The 20,000-nt window shown below is 31.5% G+C and overlaps 1 protein-coding gene across 1 annotated transcript; it reads right to left on the bottom strand.

The window, feature by feature from the left end:
- Window positions 1–1,074: 1,074 nt before the first annotated feature.
- LOC113397971 (glycoprotein-N-acetylgalactosamine 3-beta-galactosyltransferase 1-like) lies at window positions 1,075–19,014 on the bottom strand. Its single transcript, XM_026636509.2, has 8 exons — window positions 18,739–19,014; window positions 12,733–12,863; window positions 8,734–8,966; window positions 8,213–8,351; window positions 3,344–3,440; window positions 2,680–2,806; window positions 1,950–2,104; window positions 1,075–1,303 (listed from the first exon to the last, which is right to left on the bottom strand). The coding sequence occupies exons 1-8, from the start codon at window positions 18,742–18,744 to the stop codon at window positions 1,142–1,144; spliced, it is 1,050 nt and encodes a 349-aa protein (XP_026492294.2). The 5' UTR covers window positions 18,745–19,014; the 3' UTR covers window positions 1,075–1,141.
- Between the last annotated feature and the right edge of the window lie 986 nt (window positions 19,015–20,000).

The raw sequence follows: 20,000 nt of genomic DNA, 5'->3' as shown, positions 1-20,000 counted from the left end.
ATTATGCTTTTTTATAAATAAAATTGTGTTATGGCAAGTCTGGTTACATTGCACAATAGAAAAGCCTCTAAATATAATTTCATATATACAAGGTTGAATTTTTGGTTTGAGATTGATGAACATATTTTCTCGAATCACTATGATTTACAAGATTCAACTTAAAAATCATTATGCAGAATCATACATAATATATATTGCTTATATAAATATCACTATGGTGTTATTTTAAATTTTTAATTCAAATTGAATTTGTGTCTTTTCGAACATAATATAAAGTGATCAATTATTAAAAAGTCATTTTTCCTTAGATCGACAACGTCACTTATGCTGTTTTATTTACACGTCTTTTATATACATGCAAGTTATTAAATTGTTTGAGTTATTTTTACATTCGTATACGAATAACCACATATAAAATGCCGCTTAAGGTAACTGTGATCATAGCTGGTCTTAACTTTTGCAAAATGCTAAACTTTACTAAAGAACATTTGTATCGTTCTACAAAAGATCTTTGAAAATAAAATAATTGTAATTTTCTTCGTGATTATAGATTTTTTTGAAGGCAGTGAATAGGCAATTTCGTCGGCATGGCCGTCGACTTAAAAAGTAAGGAGATTTAGAATGAGAGTATACGATATTTCCCAGGAGTCAGCCGCACCAAGCTTGTATAATGGTCGTCGTGTAAAAGAATCAGTCATGCAAGGAGACAAAACTATTGTGTGCCACAAATGTTTGAAGAGAATTATTGCAAATTGCAAATATCTGTTATTAGATCTTTGAGAATGTGAAAGGAATCCATTCCGTCGTATTCTCTGCTCGTAATTTATGAATATAAAAATGAAATTGCTTATGTATTTAGTCATTAAATATCTTAGAAAAAAACTATTTTCGTATATATATTTGGTTTTCATGTGTCATCTAAAAGAGGTATGTAGTAGTTTATCTATGAATGCATTATAAGTTAAAAGAAAAATATTAATAAAGTTGAAGAAATAAGTTCTGCCATCTTTGTTTCGCGATGAACTGTTTAGTTTTAATTATCACTTAAATATTATTACATACATATCACGTTTAGGCATTTTGCAAAACTAATTATATATGTATATTTAAAATTTGGTATGTTGACTAGCATAGGAATGTCTTACCGTCCTTCAGTGACCCTGGTGTCGTTCTTGGGCAGATGACCACCTCCGTAGCTGATGCCGAAAGGCCTTAAGTGGTAAATGAGGTAGTCCAGTACGTACATTTGCTCTGGGTCCACGTAGTGGAATGATACCGCGTGGTCGGAACAACAGTCCAGACCCTGGAATGTTATGTATTCGGATTTTTTTTATTCAGAAGACATACGTACACACACATTTTTTGTAATAACGAATGTTAGCCCAGTGGGCAACCATAATCCTTATTGAAAATTTGAATACAATATAATACATGCATTTATATGTTTTGAATATTTTTTATGCTCTTATTGATCATTTCTATTGATAACACTAAAGCTCCCCATGACGATGGTGTAGTTTAGATGGTGGTGTAGGCCGATTGACAATTTCTTATTGACAATTTATTTATTATTTACAATTTATTACTTTTTGACAGTTTCTTAGGGACAATTCCTATTTATTGACAATTTCTAATGGTAACACTAAAGCTCCCCCATAACTATGATATAGTTTTGACCGATTTCAGCCACGACAGCTAATCTCAAGGTTAATGGTGTTCTGGGGTTTGAACCCAGGAAGGACCACGGACTCTGCTGACTTATATCCAGCCGAGGCAACTCGCCCATAGAATTTTTCTATTTGCAAAGACACTGTTCTCTACGGTACTTGCTAAAGTTTATTTGTCTATGGTTTTTGTAAAGCAACAGTTTATTTCTTAACACATTGTTATAAATTATATCCAATAACAATATTAGATCTAAGAGCCCAAAATTATGTTACCATATTTACCTCGTCAGTTGGGTAGTAAATGTACTGCCAGTACCAAAAGCCCTTGTCCTTGTTGGGGAACAAGTGGTCTTTGGGCACGAAGGGGAAGAACCGACCGCGCTGCAACGAGTCTCGCGAGTCCATCGCCTTCACGCCGATGTGTTGTAAACATATACCTACGAATACATTATCGTAATGTATATTTGTAGACAAAAATAACCAGGAATTAAGCCCTAGGGGCTAAAAGGGCCTAAGTATATTTGTAAGTAAAAATGTAAACTACATTTTGGTTCTTGCCAATTCGTTTAAAAATAATAAATGAATTGTACCAAAACGGCATCAGCATAACATTCCTAACATCAGCACTATTACGCATATAAAGGGCATAAAATCAAAATATACTTTATTCGAGTAAGCTTTTATAAGCACTTTTGAATCGTCATTTTACAAACTATATTAAGTGAAGCTACCACAGAACCGACAAGAAACTCAGTAGTTACTCTTTTTTAACATTTAAAATACAAAGTTATGTAAAACAATCAACATCTGTTCGTTGTTTTTACTCTGATTGCCAAAAGGGTTTTGATATTTAGCCCTTTGCCCTTTAAGCACCAGGTCACAGAAAGTTATTGAGACAATGTTTTATAAGAGTTTTATAAGAGCGTCAGAAAATGTAACTTTTAATAGTAGCTTATAGCAATGTTGCCAAATTCTGAAAAAAAATATATTTTAATGCTAAATCCAATTTTACCCATTTCAGCATCTTCTGCCCCATGGTCGCTTGCCTTGCAGAGATGAGGCGAAGGCAAGCCTTTGTTCACGAACCTGTCCAACGCTTCTCTACTGAGGACGTAACCCGCTCCGCCGCTCATGTAACCCTAAAGAGTAGGCGTAATTCGTTACAACGTACTAAGATTCTTAAGCTAATGTTTGATATAATAAGAATGCAGCTCTGAGGTACTGCGTTCAATACAAGTTATCCAGTTTTTCTGTCAAGAAATATTTTATAAGTATGATGAGTTATGAAATTCTTAATGATACACATCTTTTATGTAATACATAGGCCACTATATCGACCACCATATACCATTATCACCAGGGGCACAGAAAAAGAGGGCTTCATCCGAGTCCCCCTGGTAGGTACCACACACTTATCAGATATTCTATCGTCAAACAGCTATAATTGGTTGTGTTCTGGTTTGAATGATGAATGAGTCAGTGCAATTTCAAGTACAAGAAACATACCATTTTTATAGCTTTCAAGGATCGCCAATGGGGGGCATTGGCGATGTAAGGAATGGTTAATATTGCTTATAAAGCTAGAGTCTATGGGCGGTGGTGATTTACCATCAGATGATGATGATCCATCTTTCCATCCGTCTACGTTTATAATAAAAACAAATAAATCAAAATACCTGCGCAGTGAAAGGTTTGAAGCGACATCCAAAATATATCGGATCTCTGCTGTCATGTTCCGAAAGCATGTATCTGAGATTCTCAACGATCACATACCTGAAAAAAATATATACATAAATATATCATAGGAATATGAAGGGCTTGATCTTAAATCAACATATTTAAGTAGCAAAATATCTACTTACCGAAATCGTAAACAATACTAACTAGCAAATTACAGATTTCAAATCGTATAATTTTTTTTAGTATACGTTGTTGTATGTGACATGTTGGTAAATCGCCGTTTAGGGTACCTTGACATTTTGCTACTTCGACTTATTGATAAAAAAAAACATATTGAGCACATTCGTTCCGAGTGTATTTCCCACAGATTGAGATAACACGATCTACTCATTCAATAATACAGTCATTATAATTCTACTACTACATATATTTTTAACTTATCAAATAACAATCGATTTCAGTACCTTTGTGGACCAAATTAGTAATTAATAATAGTGCTTGTATAAGTTGGTCTCATTATTTATTCTATCAATAAGTATTAAAAATTACGGGAAAACAAAATCATTACATTGTCAAAAAAATATGCAGAGCTCTTAAGAGGACAGTCCTTGCGGAACGCCAAAATAGCGCTTACTATTTTTAAAATATCTTAAAACTGGAGCATTGATTATGGATGAAAAAATACATTCAGTATCTCAATAGATATATCTCAAGTTTCACCGGACGATATTTATAAAATTTGTATCAATAACCTGGTAAATTAATCGTCAACATCACTCCAAACACTGAAATCGACCTTTTCTATTAACATTTTTTAAGCTATTTAGCGGCTAGTTTATACATGTATTTTTGGTTAAATGGGGACACGAAAGTGTAAATAATAAGTTCACCGTGTTCAATTTCTATTATATCTCACAATATTATAGTAATTTTTATTTAAATATTGCTTACTTTTTGGCATTCGTCGTCCATACATTTTAGTATGGAGAAAATCATTTGACGGTTTTGACTTATTATTCGACATCGCTGTCAATAAATTTTCAGTCCCTCCCCGGAGCCCAAGGTGAGAGCACGTCAATTTTTATTTCGAGCCGACTCTTATAATTTCGCAAAACGTCTACGCACACATAGACAAGTTAGCATAAGGGTGGGGCGCGAGTGTCGTGGGACACAATTGTTAATTTTTATGCTGCGGAGCTGAGTCTTCCTGTCAGGGACGATAAATGAGGACTCCACTGAAGTTTGGAATCCAATGCTATTCCCAAAAAAAAACCGTAATATTGGCTACATCAAGACGGCCACCATTTAAAGATATATTATAATTTTGCTTTCTAAACTTTGGTAGGGTAAAAACTACACATTTCGTTTTTTGAGTATTCAAAACTAAATTATTTACTGTAAACCAATCGTGTATCTGTGATAATGCACCGTTCACATCGTCATAGTCAGTTTTTTCCTGTCTACCTTAAAAATCAGTGAAGTATCCTCAGCAAACAACATTATAACACAAATACCTTTAACATAGAAAGGAAGATCATTTATATATAGTAGAAATAGAAAGGGACCCAAAATTGATCCTTGTGGAACACTTATTTATAACGTAGATCCAGAAAACTTTATGCCATTAATGAAAACTTGCTGGACTCTTTGACTTAAATATGAAGCAATGAGATCAAGAGCTTTACCTTTAATACCGTAGTATTTGAGCTTATAAAGAAGCGTCTCGTGTTCTACACAATCAAATGCTTTAGACAAATCACAGAATACTCCAATAGCATTTTGTGATTTTTGTCAAGCATCGTAAATATGTTTAAGAAGTGCTATTCTCGCATCAGTTGTCGAGCGACCTCTTGTAAAACCGAATTGCTCACTATGAAAAATAGTATTTGTACCGAAATGGACGAGAAGTTGATTTAAAATATTTTTTTCGAATATTTTACTTAAAAATAGAGTATTGAAAAAAATTATATTTAACTTCGTTATTTATATTTATAAAATTTAAGAAGTGATTATTTAATGTGTCTTTACTTTAATTTAATTCGGTATATCTACCAACCTTAAAATATCAAGAAAATAATTATTATTATTTAGTTAGACGAAAGCAGTTGAAACAATAAAAATCATAATGAATATTTGGCATCTTAATGCACTCTGACCGCACCCTATGCTAACAAATAATTTATAATTGCGTTTGCGAGTGACAACCTTATAGCTAATACATTACTCGTAATTAAATGTATTTTTATAAATCCTACGTTATGAACGCGCAATGAAAATTTAATTTATTCGTTGCACCGAAAACAAGCAACTGATTATCTCCGGGGATGCGTACGATACACTGCACAATGCAACTGTATTATTGAAAAGTACCTATGTGTGTGTTCTAAAATTAATTCCCACGCTTACAAACTACGCTCTTAAACAATATCCTTCCCAGAATACAATCCTATCTTCGCTAATGATTTGAATTTCGGCTAGAATAATGAGTAAAGCGTTGTAAAAATATTAAAAATAGGCATTAGGGACATAACATCTTAGATCTCACGACGACGCCGATGGATTGACAATGTAAGCTTCATTTTATAAAGTACTAGGGGCCCGGTACGTGCTTCGCTACGTATAAAGTGATATAATACAAAAATGAGTTAGAACATCGATTCATTTCTTAAAAAATATATATTTACTTAATTGCTAGCTATTTAAAAAAATAATTCAAAACATTTGGATAAACAATATATTTGGTTTTTCCATTTTGAGTGTGAATAAACAAACGGCTGGGGGTACCGACTCTGGAACAGGCAACATAAAGTTGGCCGTGTGAAAAACATGATTCTTCCAAATTCACACCACAAACGTGAAGTGTTTGCCCTTGGGCCTTGTTGATGGACATCGCAAATGATAAACGAACAGGATATTGTAATCGTTTGAACTCGAACGGCATATCAGTTTGAATCATAGGAATACGCGGTAACAAACAAACTTCACCTTTAGATTAACCAGTTAAGATCGTAGTTTCGATCAAATTTCGCAATAAGTTTTTCACTGTGAATCTGGTGACATTACACAGTTTTGGTGGATTAATATTTCGCAATAATATAATTAAAGTACCAACTTTCAGATTTAAGCAGTGCGGTGGCATACCAGCCGGTTCCAATGAATTTAAAAATTCAACTGGAAACTTCAATGCCTCATCTTGATTCATAGCACTGTCAATTGATTTATATGTCGTGAATACACCTGGCAGTTTCTCTTGAATTTGAAAATTAATAGCATTGATATGAATGTTCTTTGGTGATAAAATGGCGCGTTCCCTCAACCAATCATGATTTATATAATTCTGAAGAATATTCGGAAAAACACATTCAATCAATTCATCTATCGATTGCACAATAGTACAAAAATTTTTCAGTATAGCGATCAATCCATTGGTCCAGTCGATTTGTATTTTGCCATCACCAATTTCTAACAATTGTTTTGAAAACTCATGGGCAGCTGGATCATTTTGTAAGTTAATACGCATATTAATGTTCAGTGTCAATTTTTGTACATATCTCCAAAGAACTGATGACTTTAAACAGGCATTTATTTCATCAGCAGGAGTTGATCGAGGAATGACAGGCATTGTTTGACGAAAATCCCCTGACAGTAATATCAAAGCGCCACCAAAAAGCTGTTGATTACCACGTAAATCTTGCATTGTTCGATTAAATGCTTCTAGTGATTTTTTATTCGCCATTGTACACTCATCCCATAAAATAATTGACGTTAATCGCAGAACTTTTGCCATAGCAGAATTTCTCGAAATATTGCAAATTGGAGTTTCAATCATCTGTACATTCAATGGCAATTTTAATGCAGAGTGTGCGGTTCGACCACCTTCTAATAATGTAGCAGCAATTCCCGAAGATGCAAGTGCCAATGCGATTTTCTGTTCCAATCGAACAGTTGCTGAAATCAATGATATAACGAACGTTTTGCCTGTACCACCAGGTGCATCCAAGAAATATAATCCACCTGAATTATTGGAAACGGCTTGCATGATTGTGTCATATACATGTTTTTGCTGAATATTCAATTTGGTATTTTTTTATTAGTATTTCTTTTTTTGTATTATTTCCAATGACAGCTCAATCATTTTTAAAATAAGAAATTGTGTTACATGCCAGTATTTAATGCTATGCCATGGGTTATTTGGAAATAATAAATTGAATTAAGACGTATTACCAATTGAAACTGGTGGATGAGTGTACTCATTTTTAATTGATACTTACTTTTAATTTGACAGACAATTCCCCGTCTAAAAAATCTCCATTACCAAAATGACCCGCCATTTATTGAAATCATTTGTTACAAAAAATGTGATAAATGAAGAACAACTCGACCGATTTTGTGCAAACTTCACATAAACCATCTACTAAATAGTCCGAACAAACTCTGAAAATTTGGTTTACCCAAACCCGTGATGAGCCCGTTCTTGAGTTATAAAGTGACAACGAAAAATGCCACTTATTTTTATATATAAGAAGAGGATTAGCTGCACGTCCCGACTTCAACATTTCAAACTGAACAAGTCAATAATGTAACAAATATTTTCTTAAATATGTTAACCGAGTTGTCGCAATTTTATTCATTGATATTACAACATAAAAACTGGGAAATGTACCTCCTGATGGTAAATGGTCTCCACTGCATTGTAAGATATAATTAACTCTTAAATCGTACACCTACCTCAGGAATCAAGTTGTAACACTTGTGGCTATAATTACACTGGCACATATGTGCCGAGTCGATGGTACACAGAAGTTCTTGCACAGAGCCCTACCACAATGATACCATTTTTAGTTATTAGTTATGAAATTACTCACGTATCGTCATCAGCCTTTAAGAACCAATCAGCGTCTCTCCTGTGATGTTCATAAACATATCTGAACGCAGCTTTCGTCTTGGCCCAGAGATAATCCCTGCCTTCTGACACTGGTAGTTTCACGGCAGGTAACGAACTATCTAAAAAAAAACAAAGAAACGATTAAGTTAACTACAAAGTCCTGTATATTTTCTAAACACTATATAACTTAAACTATTTTAATTTAAAAAATATATCTCAGCAGATTAATAATCATAAGTCACCTTGTCCCATAGACAATTGTATTACAAGAAATTTCAATACATAAATTACTCCTTGCACTGTCAATTCCTACCTACCATCCTTAATTCCTACCATCGTTAAAGATACAATTACGGGAAATAAAATCAGAATAAATTCACAAAACGAGATTTTTGTAGTATGTGTTGTAGAATATAGAAAAGTAAACGCTGGTAAACATCGCACTGTCAGTATCTTATAATCTTTCTCAATTTTATTTATCCGTATATTAAAAGGGCAGACCTTCAGTAGTGCTCATGAAAAGCAATTTATTGCATCGCTTTCCCCACGTCGCCTTCACATGCATGGCCTTCTTCCTGTGGTTGTTGGGTTGCGTCATAACCCAGCAAAGCACTCTCACACGTTTTGCCAGTTCATCAGCCACCGACCTATCCTCGTCTCTGTGTGCTGGCTCTTCGCTGCCATGATCTAGGACACTTGGTATTGGATGTTTATCAAGGTCACGCGCTGATTCCCTAAAAAAATGTAGTCGATATAACCTATTTATTATACATTCAAATTTTAATATTGACCCATAATCGACACTAATATAAAAATCTATACAAAGCAAACAAAATTAATTTTATGACATCCAAAGCTATAAAACTCTTCTTTGTTTCTAATATGTAAGCGACTGGATCTTGACTTTGAGTGGATCCATACACATTGGCACTTTAAAACATATCAACGGTCTCTTAAAACGTCAAACGCAACCAACCTTGAGAACTGAGATGTTATGACTCTTATTCCTGGAGTTAAACTGGTTTACCCACCATTCAAAAAGAACAATACTTAATTTACTTATTATGAAAAGTAAGTACGTAAGTTAAAGTTAATTTAACCGACAACGCATAAAAAGTGGAAATTATCTATAATACTTATTGAATTTTAACTGAAAACATTCGATGTAACAAAATATCTAGTATATTTTAAAAATTGATAAGCGCTTGTTAATTTAAATATCTAGTAGCAATTATTTCCCTTATCATTTAATGAAAACCAAATTTTTTATTTATCGTAATAAAACTTTTTTGTTGATTTTGTATTTGAATAAACTTTAAAATAAAATTATTTAAATTAAAAAAATAATTATCTAAAATATGTAATTCGAACTGATCTGGTTTAAGACAAAATATTTGTAATATTCAAAACATTTGTTTTAATACCCAATAAGTGTTTTTTAGGAAACGCCTTGAGTTTTTTTGTACTTACCGTACCCAAAATATTAGACTAATATACTCTTATAATTTTAGACCAAAAATATTTTTATATTTACGAGAAAATCATTTAAAAAACGCAAAAATATATGCACGAGCTAATAGAAGATAATATAGAAAGTCCTGGAACAAGCTAGTGAATATTACATAATATTAGCGAATTCAAATTTCTTAGCGATGTTGCCAAAGTATATTAATAACTCTTATTCATATCCGACTAGTAAATATTTGATAGAGCGATGTATTACAATTTTCCTAACTAAGCAATAACGTCTAATGTATTACTAACGTAAGAAGCCCATAAAATGATTAATATACATTGTATAGCCGACAAATAATGCATAATAATGTCCATGCATCGAGTTCTCTGATAGCGTTCAAATGCATCTTCTATTTAAAAGCCGGTTTTTCTCAGATTGAGGTTGTAATGGTTTTTTGACAATCAACTCATACAATATGAAATATGAGTTTTATTCGAAGCCCAATATATATTTTAATGAAACTGCATTCGTAACAATGTTTTCCTTTATTATGTTGTGATAAAAACATAATAAATATACAATAATTATCTGTATTATATATATATCTGCAAAATATTTGATGTAAAATACACACTCATTCTACTAATTGAAAATTACATTTAAGGCCGTATTAATAAGACGATGCAAAAAATATGTATGCATTTTTAGGCAAATAAAAAAATTACGTATTTACTATAATTTTTCATAGTTTATTTTAAAAGTCTACAATGAGACATTAATTTATGGATTTTAAATGAAAAACATTATTTTTTGATTTTTATCATTCTTAAGGTTGAAGGGCCTGAGTCCCGAAACCAATATGAGTTTTCACTTCACTCTAGGGCATATAAAACCGATTAGATAAAAAACAGTGCCATTTTTAAAGAAATGCCTATACGTTTCTTCTTACTTTAGGATATTGTCAATTAGTTCAAAGGAAATCCTACCAATGGACGTACGTACTGCAGAAAGTCATTTAAAAATAATAGTCAAATTTTAAAAATAATCTATGGTAATAATTTAAGTTTTATACCTAGCACCTGACGACCAACCAGTAAAACGAGAACTAAGCCGCAGACGACAACTAGTTTAGTTTATTAAGGATATCGTGTCAACGTCACGCGATGCAGCTGCGTCAGATTTGATTTATATAAAGTTTGGTTATAGTGTATGACAATTTATTCGTCATTTGGCAAAATCTATCATTATGTTTACGAAAAACTAGTACAAATGACGTGTCATTATATATATAACATTATTTTACCAGGAATGTTCTATCCTAATAACAACTACGTAAACCAAATTTCCAGTTATACGAAGCGTAATAATTTGTTTGGCAAATATTAGAAAATTTAATGGTGATAAGGGTTTGCCGAATGCGAAAGGATCGATTCGAGCATTGCCATAATGACTCTTCGAATATTGGAGTACTTTTTTATAAAAGAATCGTTTAAGGTGGCATTTTGGCGGTTTTGAGGCATATTCTATCACGCTTTGTGTGGGTTGGTTGGAGTACCTATAAAGAAAATTTCATTTGACGATTTCATGGCACGATACGATGATGATACGGGGTGAACTAATACTGCTAAATTGCTAACCCGAATTTGAATAAGTTATAATATATGAGACTTCAAAATAACTACGTTTAGAATATTATTACCAGAAAATTGTAGTTGAGGTTGATGACACTTTGAATGCATATCATTGAAACGCATATCGTTAATACGTAAAAAACACCAATTAATGTCGCCTGTTTTAAACTTACTTTTCGTAAAATAATTTATAATAAATAATTTATGTGAACAGACAGAATTAAGTAAAGATCAAGAGGGATGAAGACCTATGATATAGCTACAAAGAAAAAACACGTTATAACATAATTTCTTAACAGAAATTGTGTTAAGAGTAGTATTATAAAAACATTTACACTTTTCTAATGAAAGGCAAAGGGGGCAATCTCAGCAGATGCCAGATGCAGACACGACTTGCGAAATATCAGGTACTGGAAGATCAGCGTTACGTCCTTACTACTAAAAAACATGACTCTATTTTTAGTGTATGAGTAACTACTGAGTTGCCGGTTCTTCTCGGTAGAATCAACATTCCGAACCGATGGTAGCTTTACTTTAAATAGGTTGTTAAATGACGATTCAAAAGTGCTTGTAAAAGCCTACTTGAATAAAGTATATTTTGATTTTGATGGGAGAGTGACACTTACAATTCAAAAACTCCTGGCTACTGCTGCGATTTTATTGGTAAAGAATGTTTATACTTTTACTGGATTGACACGGGTTCTGATCCCAGGGTATCAGGATATGGCCGTTTATAACTAACCACAGGAACGAGGAAATTACAAAATTAAAAATCAATAGTCATTTGATATTTAAATAGCGACACACCAGAACTTATTCCGCAAGAGCCTACTAGAAGCCTAAATGGCTTTTATTGTTAATCTATAAACGTGAAACCTACTGCACGTGTCGGCACGAGACTATGACCAATCGAGGCGGAATCGTCCGTAGATATTCATTTAATGAATTTCGTTGATAACCCCCACCCACCCCCCTTTTTATTCAGCGAAACGAGCGGGTAGCTAGTTGCTCAGATATTTTTTATTTAAAACTATTGTATGTATATTTATATTGTATGTATAATATACATGAAGATTAGAACTAATTTATAGAAATATTTTGATGTATTTTCTTCAAATTCTTTGTATTTGTTTCTAAATATTTAAATATATTATATATTAATAATTAATAAGAGCGTAACATATTTGTATAAAAGTTGATATATTTTTTTCTTACTTTTTTTTTTTTTAATTTGGTGTATATTTTTAGAAAGACGTATAAAAAGAAAATTACTTTAAGTATAAAGTTATTTTCCATTTATTATTAAATACTCTACGATATAGCTTAACAAAATATTACAAAAAGCAGAAGAAAAGCATCATGCGAATTAAGCTTGAGCACATAGAACAGATTACAGAGGCATGCCATAGTTACCTGTAGGTGGACCAAGCTACTTCCCGCGTGAATCCGGCCGAGGTTAGCAGAATGTACGCAAAACTAAAACCGGCGGATATTCCGATCACCAGGGTTAGCACAAAGCGACGACCCATCACCCTGCCCTCCGCCTGCACAGGGTACATTGCGAATCGACCAAAGACAATATTTTTCCCGTTTTATCGAAATGTGTTCACGCAACGAAATGTCAAACGTCTGAACCGTCAAGTATTTGCATTGTAATTATATATATTTCCATTTGAACGTATGTAGAATAATTTTGCTATGATCATTGTGACGACCATGGCGGATGCAGCAACAATGAAGTTATGAGAGTTTTATCTTTTGTTAAATAATTATTTTGTAAACTATTTTTAATATTGTACTAAATAAAATATTATTTTAATATTTATATGAGGTATTTTCAGTTTGTATACACCCATATCGCCGTTTTTACTCTGTCTGTATACAGAGGAGAGACGAAGATCACGAGAAATCTTACTAAAATTTTACAAATTAAAAACAAAACCTACAGAATTTCGTGATTGTTTGATTTTAACCATTATCATCATCGATACAATATACATATATTACTACAATTTCAGGTAGAACGAAAATACGTACAAAAAAAAACTGTAAATACTCCTCGAGTGTACGAAGATCTCACGTAAAAAGTTGAATTTTATTCGACAGCATGTTCTCTTAGGGCATTTTTCTTCGCCACAAAATAAGAGATTTGAAATTTGCCCAAAGTAACAAGGTTATATATCTATATGCAGAACTTCATACTAAATACTCGTCGAGTGTACGATCTCTACTCGTAAAAAGTTGAATTTTATTCAACAGCATGTTCTCTTAGGGCATTTTCTTCGCCACAAAATAAGAGATTTGAAATTTACCCAATGTAACTACAAGGTTATATGTCTGTATGTAGAACTTCATATTTATTGATAAATATTTAAGAGCAATTTCATTCAATTCAATGACTATGCTATCAGTTCTGAATATGCTTCCATTAACTATCTCAAATTAGGTCTCGTTTATTACAATCTAGTTTCAGACATACGTATACTCAAACAAGATGTTTAAAACATATTCAAACAAGATATGTTATTATTGCTCAATTTAATATGATATAGCATTTATATTTGTTTTTCTATACTATTATAAAGAGATCATATTTGTTTCTTTGTATGTATTGGGTAATATCCGGAACCAATGCTCAAATTTTAAGAATAATTTTACTAATAGAAAGCTACAAAATTCCCGAGTGCTATATTTACTTAGGTTACAATTTATATTTATATAAGTATATTTTTTTTAAATAAACTCTGGTATGAAATTGTAAAAATAAGCTAGTTTATATAAATTTAATGACGACAAAAATCTACTGCCAAAAATGTTATTCTAATTAAAAAAATAAATAATAATACACTTCATAGCGTTTTGGTTCGTAAACAGCTATATACTCTATTCCAACCATAAGAGGACAGGAGAAACCCAAATAAACAAATTGACGCGATATCATTGGTCGAGAGCTTTATCAATCTATGATATTCACTATGGATTTGCGAAAAAATGGCGTTTTGAACGTTGACGAAAAATTAAGTGGAAATAAGTAGTTAAGTGTAAAAATGTTGTGTACTAAATAAAGATATATTAATCATAAACCCTTAGTAATGCACAATATAAATGAGTTATTAGGGAATCGCATGAAAAACGTAATTCTAAGTTTTTTTTATATTTTTTCCTACTTCTCTTGGAATATATTTATTGCCCTATATATTTATGAGACATGTAAAATCAATAAGAAATACTTTACAAAATCTACCGACAAAAATGATTTCGCCCTACTCTTGCGATTTTAATGTTATCACAAACTAATAAGGCCAATGTCATTCCTAAAAAAAGCAATAATTCAAATATAACAGATAAACATTTGCGAATCGGACAGCTAATAAATAACACAATTACCGACTAGGATTTTAGTTTTGTGGAATCATACAGAGCAGATATTAATCCCTTCAATGTTTTTAGTTTTTCAAAATAAAATTTTCTTTGTTCGATTCGTATTTTGAAGAAAAAAAATTAATATCTTTATGACAATTTGGTAAGAGCAACTACAATTATATATAGTTTCGATACCGTCGGTTATGTTCGTAAAAACGATGCAACCTTAATTGCTATATTTATTCTAAAGTAGTGTAGCTGTTAGAAGTCCGACCAGTGAGAGAATGCGTTCCTAAAGGCCGATTCACATATATAAGTTAAGTTACAGTTCCGGTCCAATACAGTCACCGTGTTCTTTCATACATTGTCTATGAACGCGTCTACACCTGTCAGTGTCACGACAGTGCCTTCAATGACATTGTTGGCACTGGATATAACGGACGTAATCGGTGGAAACGACATTTTTAATTGGATCACGGACGCAAATTAATGAATTATTTGTGTAATTCATTAAGAATTGTCCTTCTGTTTTTAATTGCCATACTTCATGCATTCATTTATTTTTTTGTCTTGATGTTACTCTTCGTGGTCTAAAGTAATGGCTGTCATTGCTGGTTCCGTATTTTTTATCAGAGGCATCACAGCAACAATCACAAGGAGCTCAGTAGGTAGCATACGTTTTGTCAGAAGATCCGTAGAGAACCGAGTTGATATGTGTAAATTGAAGCACTGTCGCATTACTGTAGCACTGATACGGACCTGTGCCAACGCGTTGCCGGAACTGTGACATCACTGATATGGATCGGCCTTAAGGTCCGTGGTCGAATAGACAATGTGACTGTTGTAAACATTTTGTCAGGCAAATAATTACTACTAGAGAAAATTTCAATAAAAGTACTTTTAATCATACGAAACAGTCGCGGTTGTTAAAGTGTACGTAAAATATTTTAAGTCAGCAAAATAAATATTTGCAGAGGGCTCATAATAGGCACTCACTTTGTATAATTATCCCGCAGGAAAATAGTTATACAAAAATATTTTGTATATTATTTCACTATTTAACGTTATTCGTTTACAACGTTTACACCAACCCGCATTGGAGCAGCGTGGTGGAATATGCTCCATACCTTCTCCTCAACGGGAGAGGAGGCCTTAGCCCAGCAGTGGGAAATTTACAGGCTGATTATGTAGTTTACAACTATACTGTATTTCATACTCTTACATGTGTACAGGTTTATTTGTAAAACACCAATAACCTCGCAGGACAATATTATTAACACCATAAACATCTATGACTTTTCACAAAATGTAATAGATATTCCAAAAAATATCCTTCAGTTTTTATTGTTTTCTCTGAAACTCTACATATGTATTAAGTAGTGAGTAGTAATCATCCTTATATATTATGTGGGTAGGCAACAAAATGTTGATAGAAAATATATTTTATATCCCAATCAAACATGAATGCTGCGCAAACGCCTCTTAATAAAAGACTGATTACCGTAAAACTAGGCTGAGTTCCTACTTTTGGAATTCATACTTTTCCAACTTTATTAGCAACAAGGTCTGCGAAGCTACTCATGTTATACAAATGATCCTTTATATTTCGTAGCATAATCGGACCAATTGTGATATTTATTCTAGACAATATTTAGGATATTACCGACGAATAGACCATGGCCATGATCGTAAACAGTCCATCGAAAAAAAAAATTGAAATATTTATAATATTTATACTTACAATAAAAAAAGAAACAATTCCATCGCAACTTGTTTTACTTGTATTACCATATATTTTTATTTTTACCTACACCTCAAATTAAAATACAAATACATATATTAAACTAAACGGCTCTAAATTGTATTCATTAAAAGATTAAAGAAGGTAATTTACAATTTATTGTCACTGTTTATTTGATTAGGGTTGTCAGACTTAAGTTCCGAAGAAAAAAACCGGTTTCGGCAACTATATTAGGTAAGAGATCCTAAAACCCAGATATATTTTTATAGCGCGATATATAAAACAAACATCTGAAATTGTATTAATAACAAAAACTTTCAAATTATACTCAGCCCAGTTTTGATTAATAAAAATTGCAATATAATATTTTTGAAAAATAATAAAATGCTATTAATGGATAAATAGGATATTTTAATTATCAGTAGAGGGGCTGAATTGATAAAATAAATTAACAATTGAAAACACAACTCATTACACTATAATTACTATATTATTATAGTTACTCCTACTTTTCTCGAAAATAATAAAGTGTATCTTTATTAACGAGCTGACCGCTCACGTTATTGTTAAGTTATCGCCGTCTTTTGAAATTTGGAAAAGTTCATGGGCCAGTTGATACCAATAAATGCCATTAAAGTTCTATTTTTTTTAATTGCGCGATATTGTAATGTTGCGGTAACACAATAGTGGGAAGTTGCTTCTATAGTTTGTAGGTGCGTAAAAGTCCAGGCCTCCAGACATCATTGGACTTTATTATTATAATTTGGTACTAAAAATACTTTTGCTCCAAAAATCCTCCTACTGGATACCGATACAGATACGAGTTACCTGAACGATAACTTATTTTGTTTGTGACTGATGTTGCTGGATCTTTTGTCAGCAACAGTCAGCACAATATTAAATGTAACTTATTTACAGAAATAAAAATATTACTTTCCCTTTCCTAACTTTCGTCATCACAGTTTGCTAACATTCAGAGATTTGACAAAATTTCAATCCATCATTTTAAAGATTATTTATAAATATATATATTTTAATAGTTATACTGTTAAAAAATTATAAACATATATTTTAATAAGCCATTAGAACTGTGACTAATATCTTGCAAATACCATTTAATTGAAAGTCAACACTCGTTGCGGGAACACAAATATTCTTATCACATAACAGTTTGACACAATTTTTTTAACAAATAATTGTTTTGCCAAATGCTAACCACCACCGTAACTGAAAATGTTATAAGTAACAGAAACTATTGTTGAATGTTTAGACAGTTATAAGCATTGTTTGTTTGTTTACATATAGAGTAATTTGTTTGTTTTGTTGTTTACACAGGCAGACATACCATAAAATAACCAACAATTATCAAGTCAAAATGTTATTATGAAGGTATGTGAAAAATACCTTTATAATTTAAATTCAATTATTATCTATATCAGGTATATATCTCCACATTCGATATTCCAAATTTAAATTCTTTTTTTTAAATTTTATTATTAGGCCTTCGAGAATATAACAATCCTTATGATCATATACTCAAAGAAATCATTTTTAAACCTTTTATAATCATTTAGTATCTATTGTGGATATTTAATTAGTATAAAGTATAAGAAGCTAAAAGTTAAATATTAAAATGATTATATATATTTAAATAAAGTATATAGTTGTAGAATATGTCTAGTATTATAATTACAATTATGTAAAATTCAATTACAAGACAGTAATGTATTGTTTTCTATTTTATAGTCAATAAAATCAATATAAAGTACTTACAAAATTAATGAAATATTTCATTTTTCCAATAAGACCTTTTTGATTAAAAGTTAAAACTAAAAGTTTATAAAAGTTGGTAGTATTATTGATTGGGCAATTAAGAAACAACAATAATTTACTGCATTTTGATTGGCTATTAAAACAATGAAAAAATTATTGTCCATAAAAACTATTACAGTAAAACTAAATTTAATGCAATGTGTTACAAAAATATCATAGTTTTATTTCAATTTAATTATATCGCCACAAACTTGTGTCTGTGCCATTTTTCAATTTTTTTTTTATTCTATATGTTTATTGCGAATTTCTAAAACATTATATGCACATTTATCTACATATATTCGCTGGTTTAAGTATAACAAATAAGTTAGTTTTTCCAAACAAATGTTACTGACATAGATTCAAACTATTTATTATTATTTACAGAGATTATTACACATTATCAAAAGGAAATAGATACAGGATGTAAGAGCTGGATAACATTAACAATATTATAATTGTGAACTGATTATAATAGCATAAAAATTAAAATTAATACTTACAACCATACTGCTAGTTTGTGATTTACTTTGTTTTGTATGTATAAATATTTCTCTTATGATTTTTCATTTTATAAATTTTCTTAAGGTATTTTTTTCATAATTATCACAATTTCTATACACGGACATTCATGTACACAAGCTTTTTGATCTACTAACTAGCTAAGTAACTATTTTGACAAATGTCAATAGATAGATATTATTAGATAACTTGACAGAATGACATTGGCTATTTAATGTTGCCGTATAATACAATAATTTAATGTCATGTCATTGATTTAATATCAAAGCTACAGTCCGTTGACAGTTATTTTACCTCTGACATCGTTGGCATTACTGATTGTCCAATTTTTGAGAGCTCCTCGAGTTATATGATAAATTCAGTGATATATTACATTTAATCATGCCAAAAAGAATTCAGAGTAGTGGAAGAAAGATCGTGCTAGCTGTGAGTGAATTTTGTGAAAAGGAAAAAGCTAGTAATGGTCCTGTAATTCGGTTTGAAACGGGTAGCTGCCATGACAGGTATGTAAAATAATGTTACCTGCTATTAAACAATTCCTGTATGTTGAAAAATAATTCTCTACTTTACTGATATGTTATAATTTAAGATTAATAATTATTACATAAAATTACAATTTTTACAAATGAATAGATTTGCACCAATATGTGTCATGATACTTTCCATCCACAGCACACACTATTAACTAGTAAAAGTATTTTCTACGTGCGTACAAGTGAAATCGTTAATTTAATGGTGAACGGTACCATTATGTGTAAGTGTATATTAAACGTTGTAAGTTTATTAATTAAGGCTTTTTAAATTTGATGTTTTAACTTTTTAGAAGATGAAATTGCTGCTTCCACGTCTCGAAAAATCTCTACATCGAGAAAAAAAAACACATCTCATACAAAAGTATACAGATAGACGATTTTGATCTTTGTGGAGTTCGAAATAAAATACATGTACGACAAAATTTACGCAGTCAGGAAAGAGGTTCCAACTTTAACGAAACTTTTAGCAGAGTTAAAGATCGATATTGACTTAAAACGTAGACGATGAAATTGAAAAAAAAAAATTACACAAGTAAACTATGGCTCGGATACTGAGTCTGATAGCACTTCTGATTATTCGTTCTCTTCTGATGATGTCCATTTAGATCATTCTTAATCTAAATAAAAGATTTGACCAGCCGAACTTGTTTTTATTTATTATCAAAAAACAATTATATAGTTGCATTGTTACAGATTTAATTATATGTATA

This window comes from Vanessa tameamea, chromosome 13 (assembly GCF_037043105.1).
Source record: "Vanessa tameamea isolate UH-Manoa-2023 chromosome 13, ilVanTame1 primary haplotype, whole genome shotgun sequence".
Taxonomy (NCBI): domain Eukaryota; kingdom Metazoa; phylum Arthropoda; class Insecta; order Lepidoptera; family Nymphalidae; genus Vanessa; species Vanessa tameamea.
The sequence above is the reverse complement of the archived record's forward strand: the minus strand, read 5'-3'. Positions and strand labels throughout refer to the sequence as shown.

Coding starts and splice junctions, on each gene's coding strand:
- LOC113397971 (XM_026636509.2), bottom strand. Junction 8,352..8,733: donor TTTCATGAGCACTACTGAAG/GTCTGCCCTTTT, acceptor GTTTTTTTTTAG/ATAGTTCGTTACCTGCCGTG. Junction 2,105..2,679: donor GGCAGAAGATGCTGAAATGG/GTAAAATTGGAT, acceptor ATGTATTCGTAG/GTATATGTTTACAACACATC.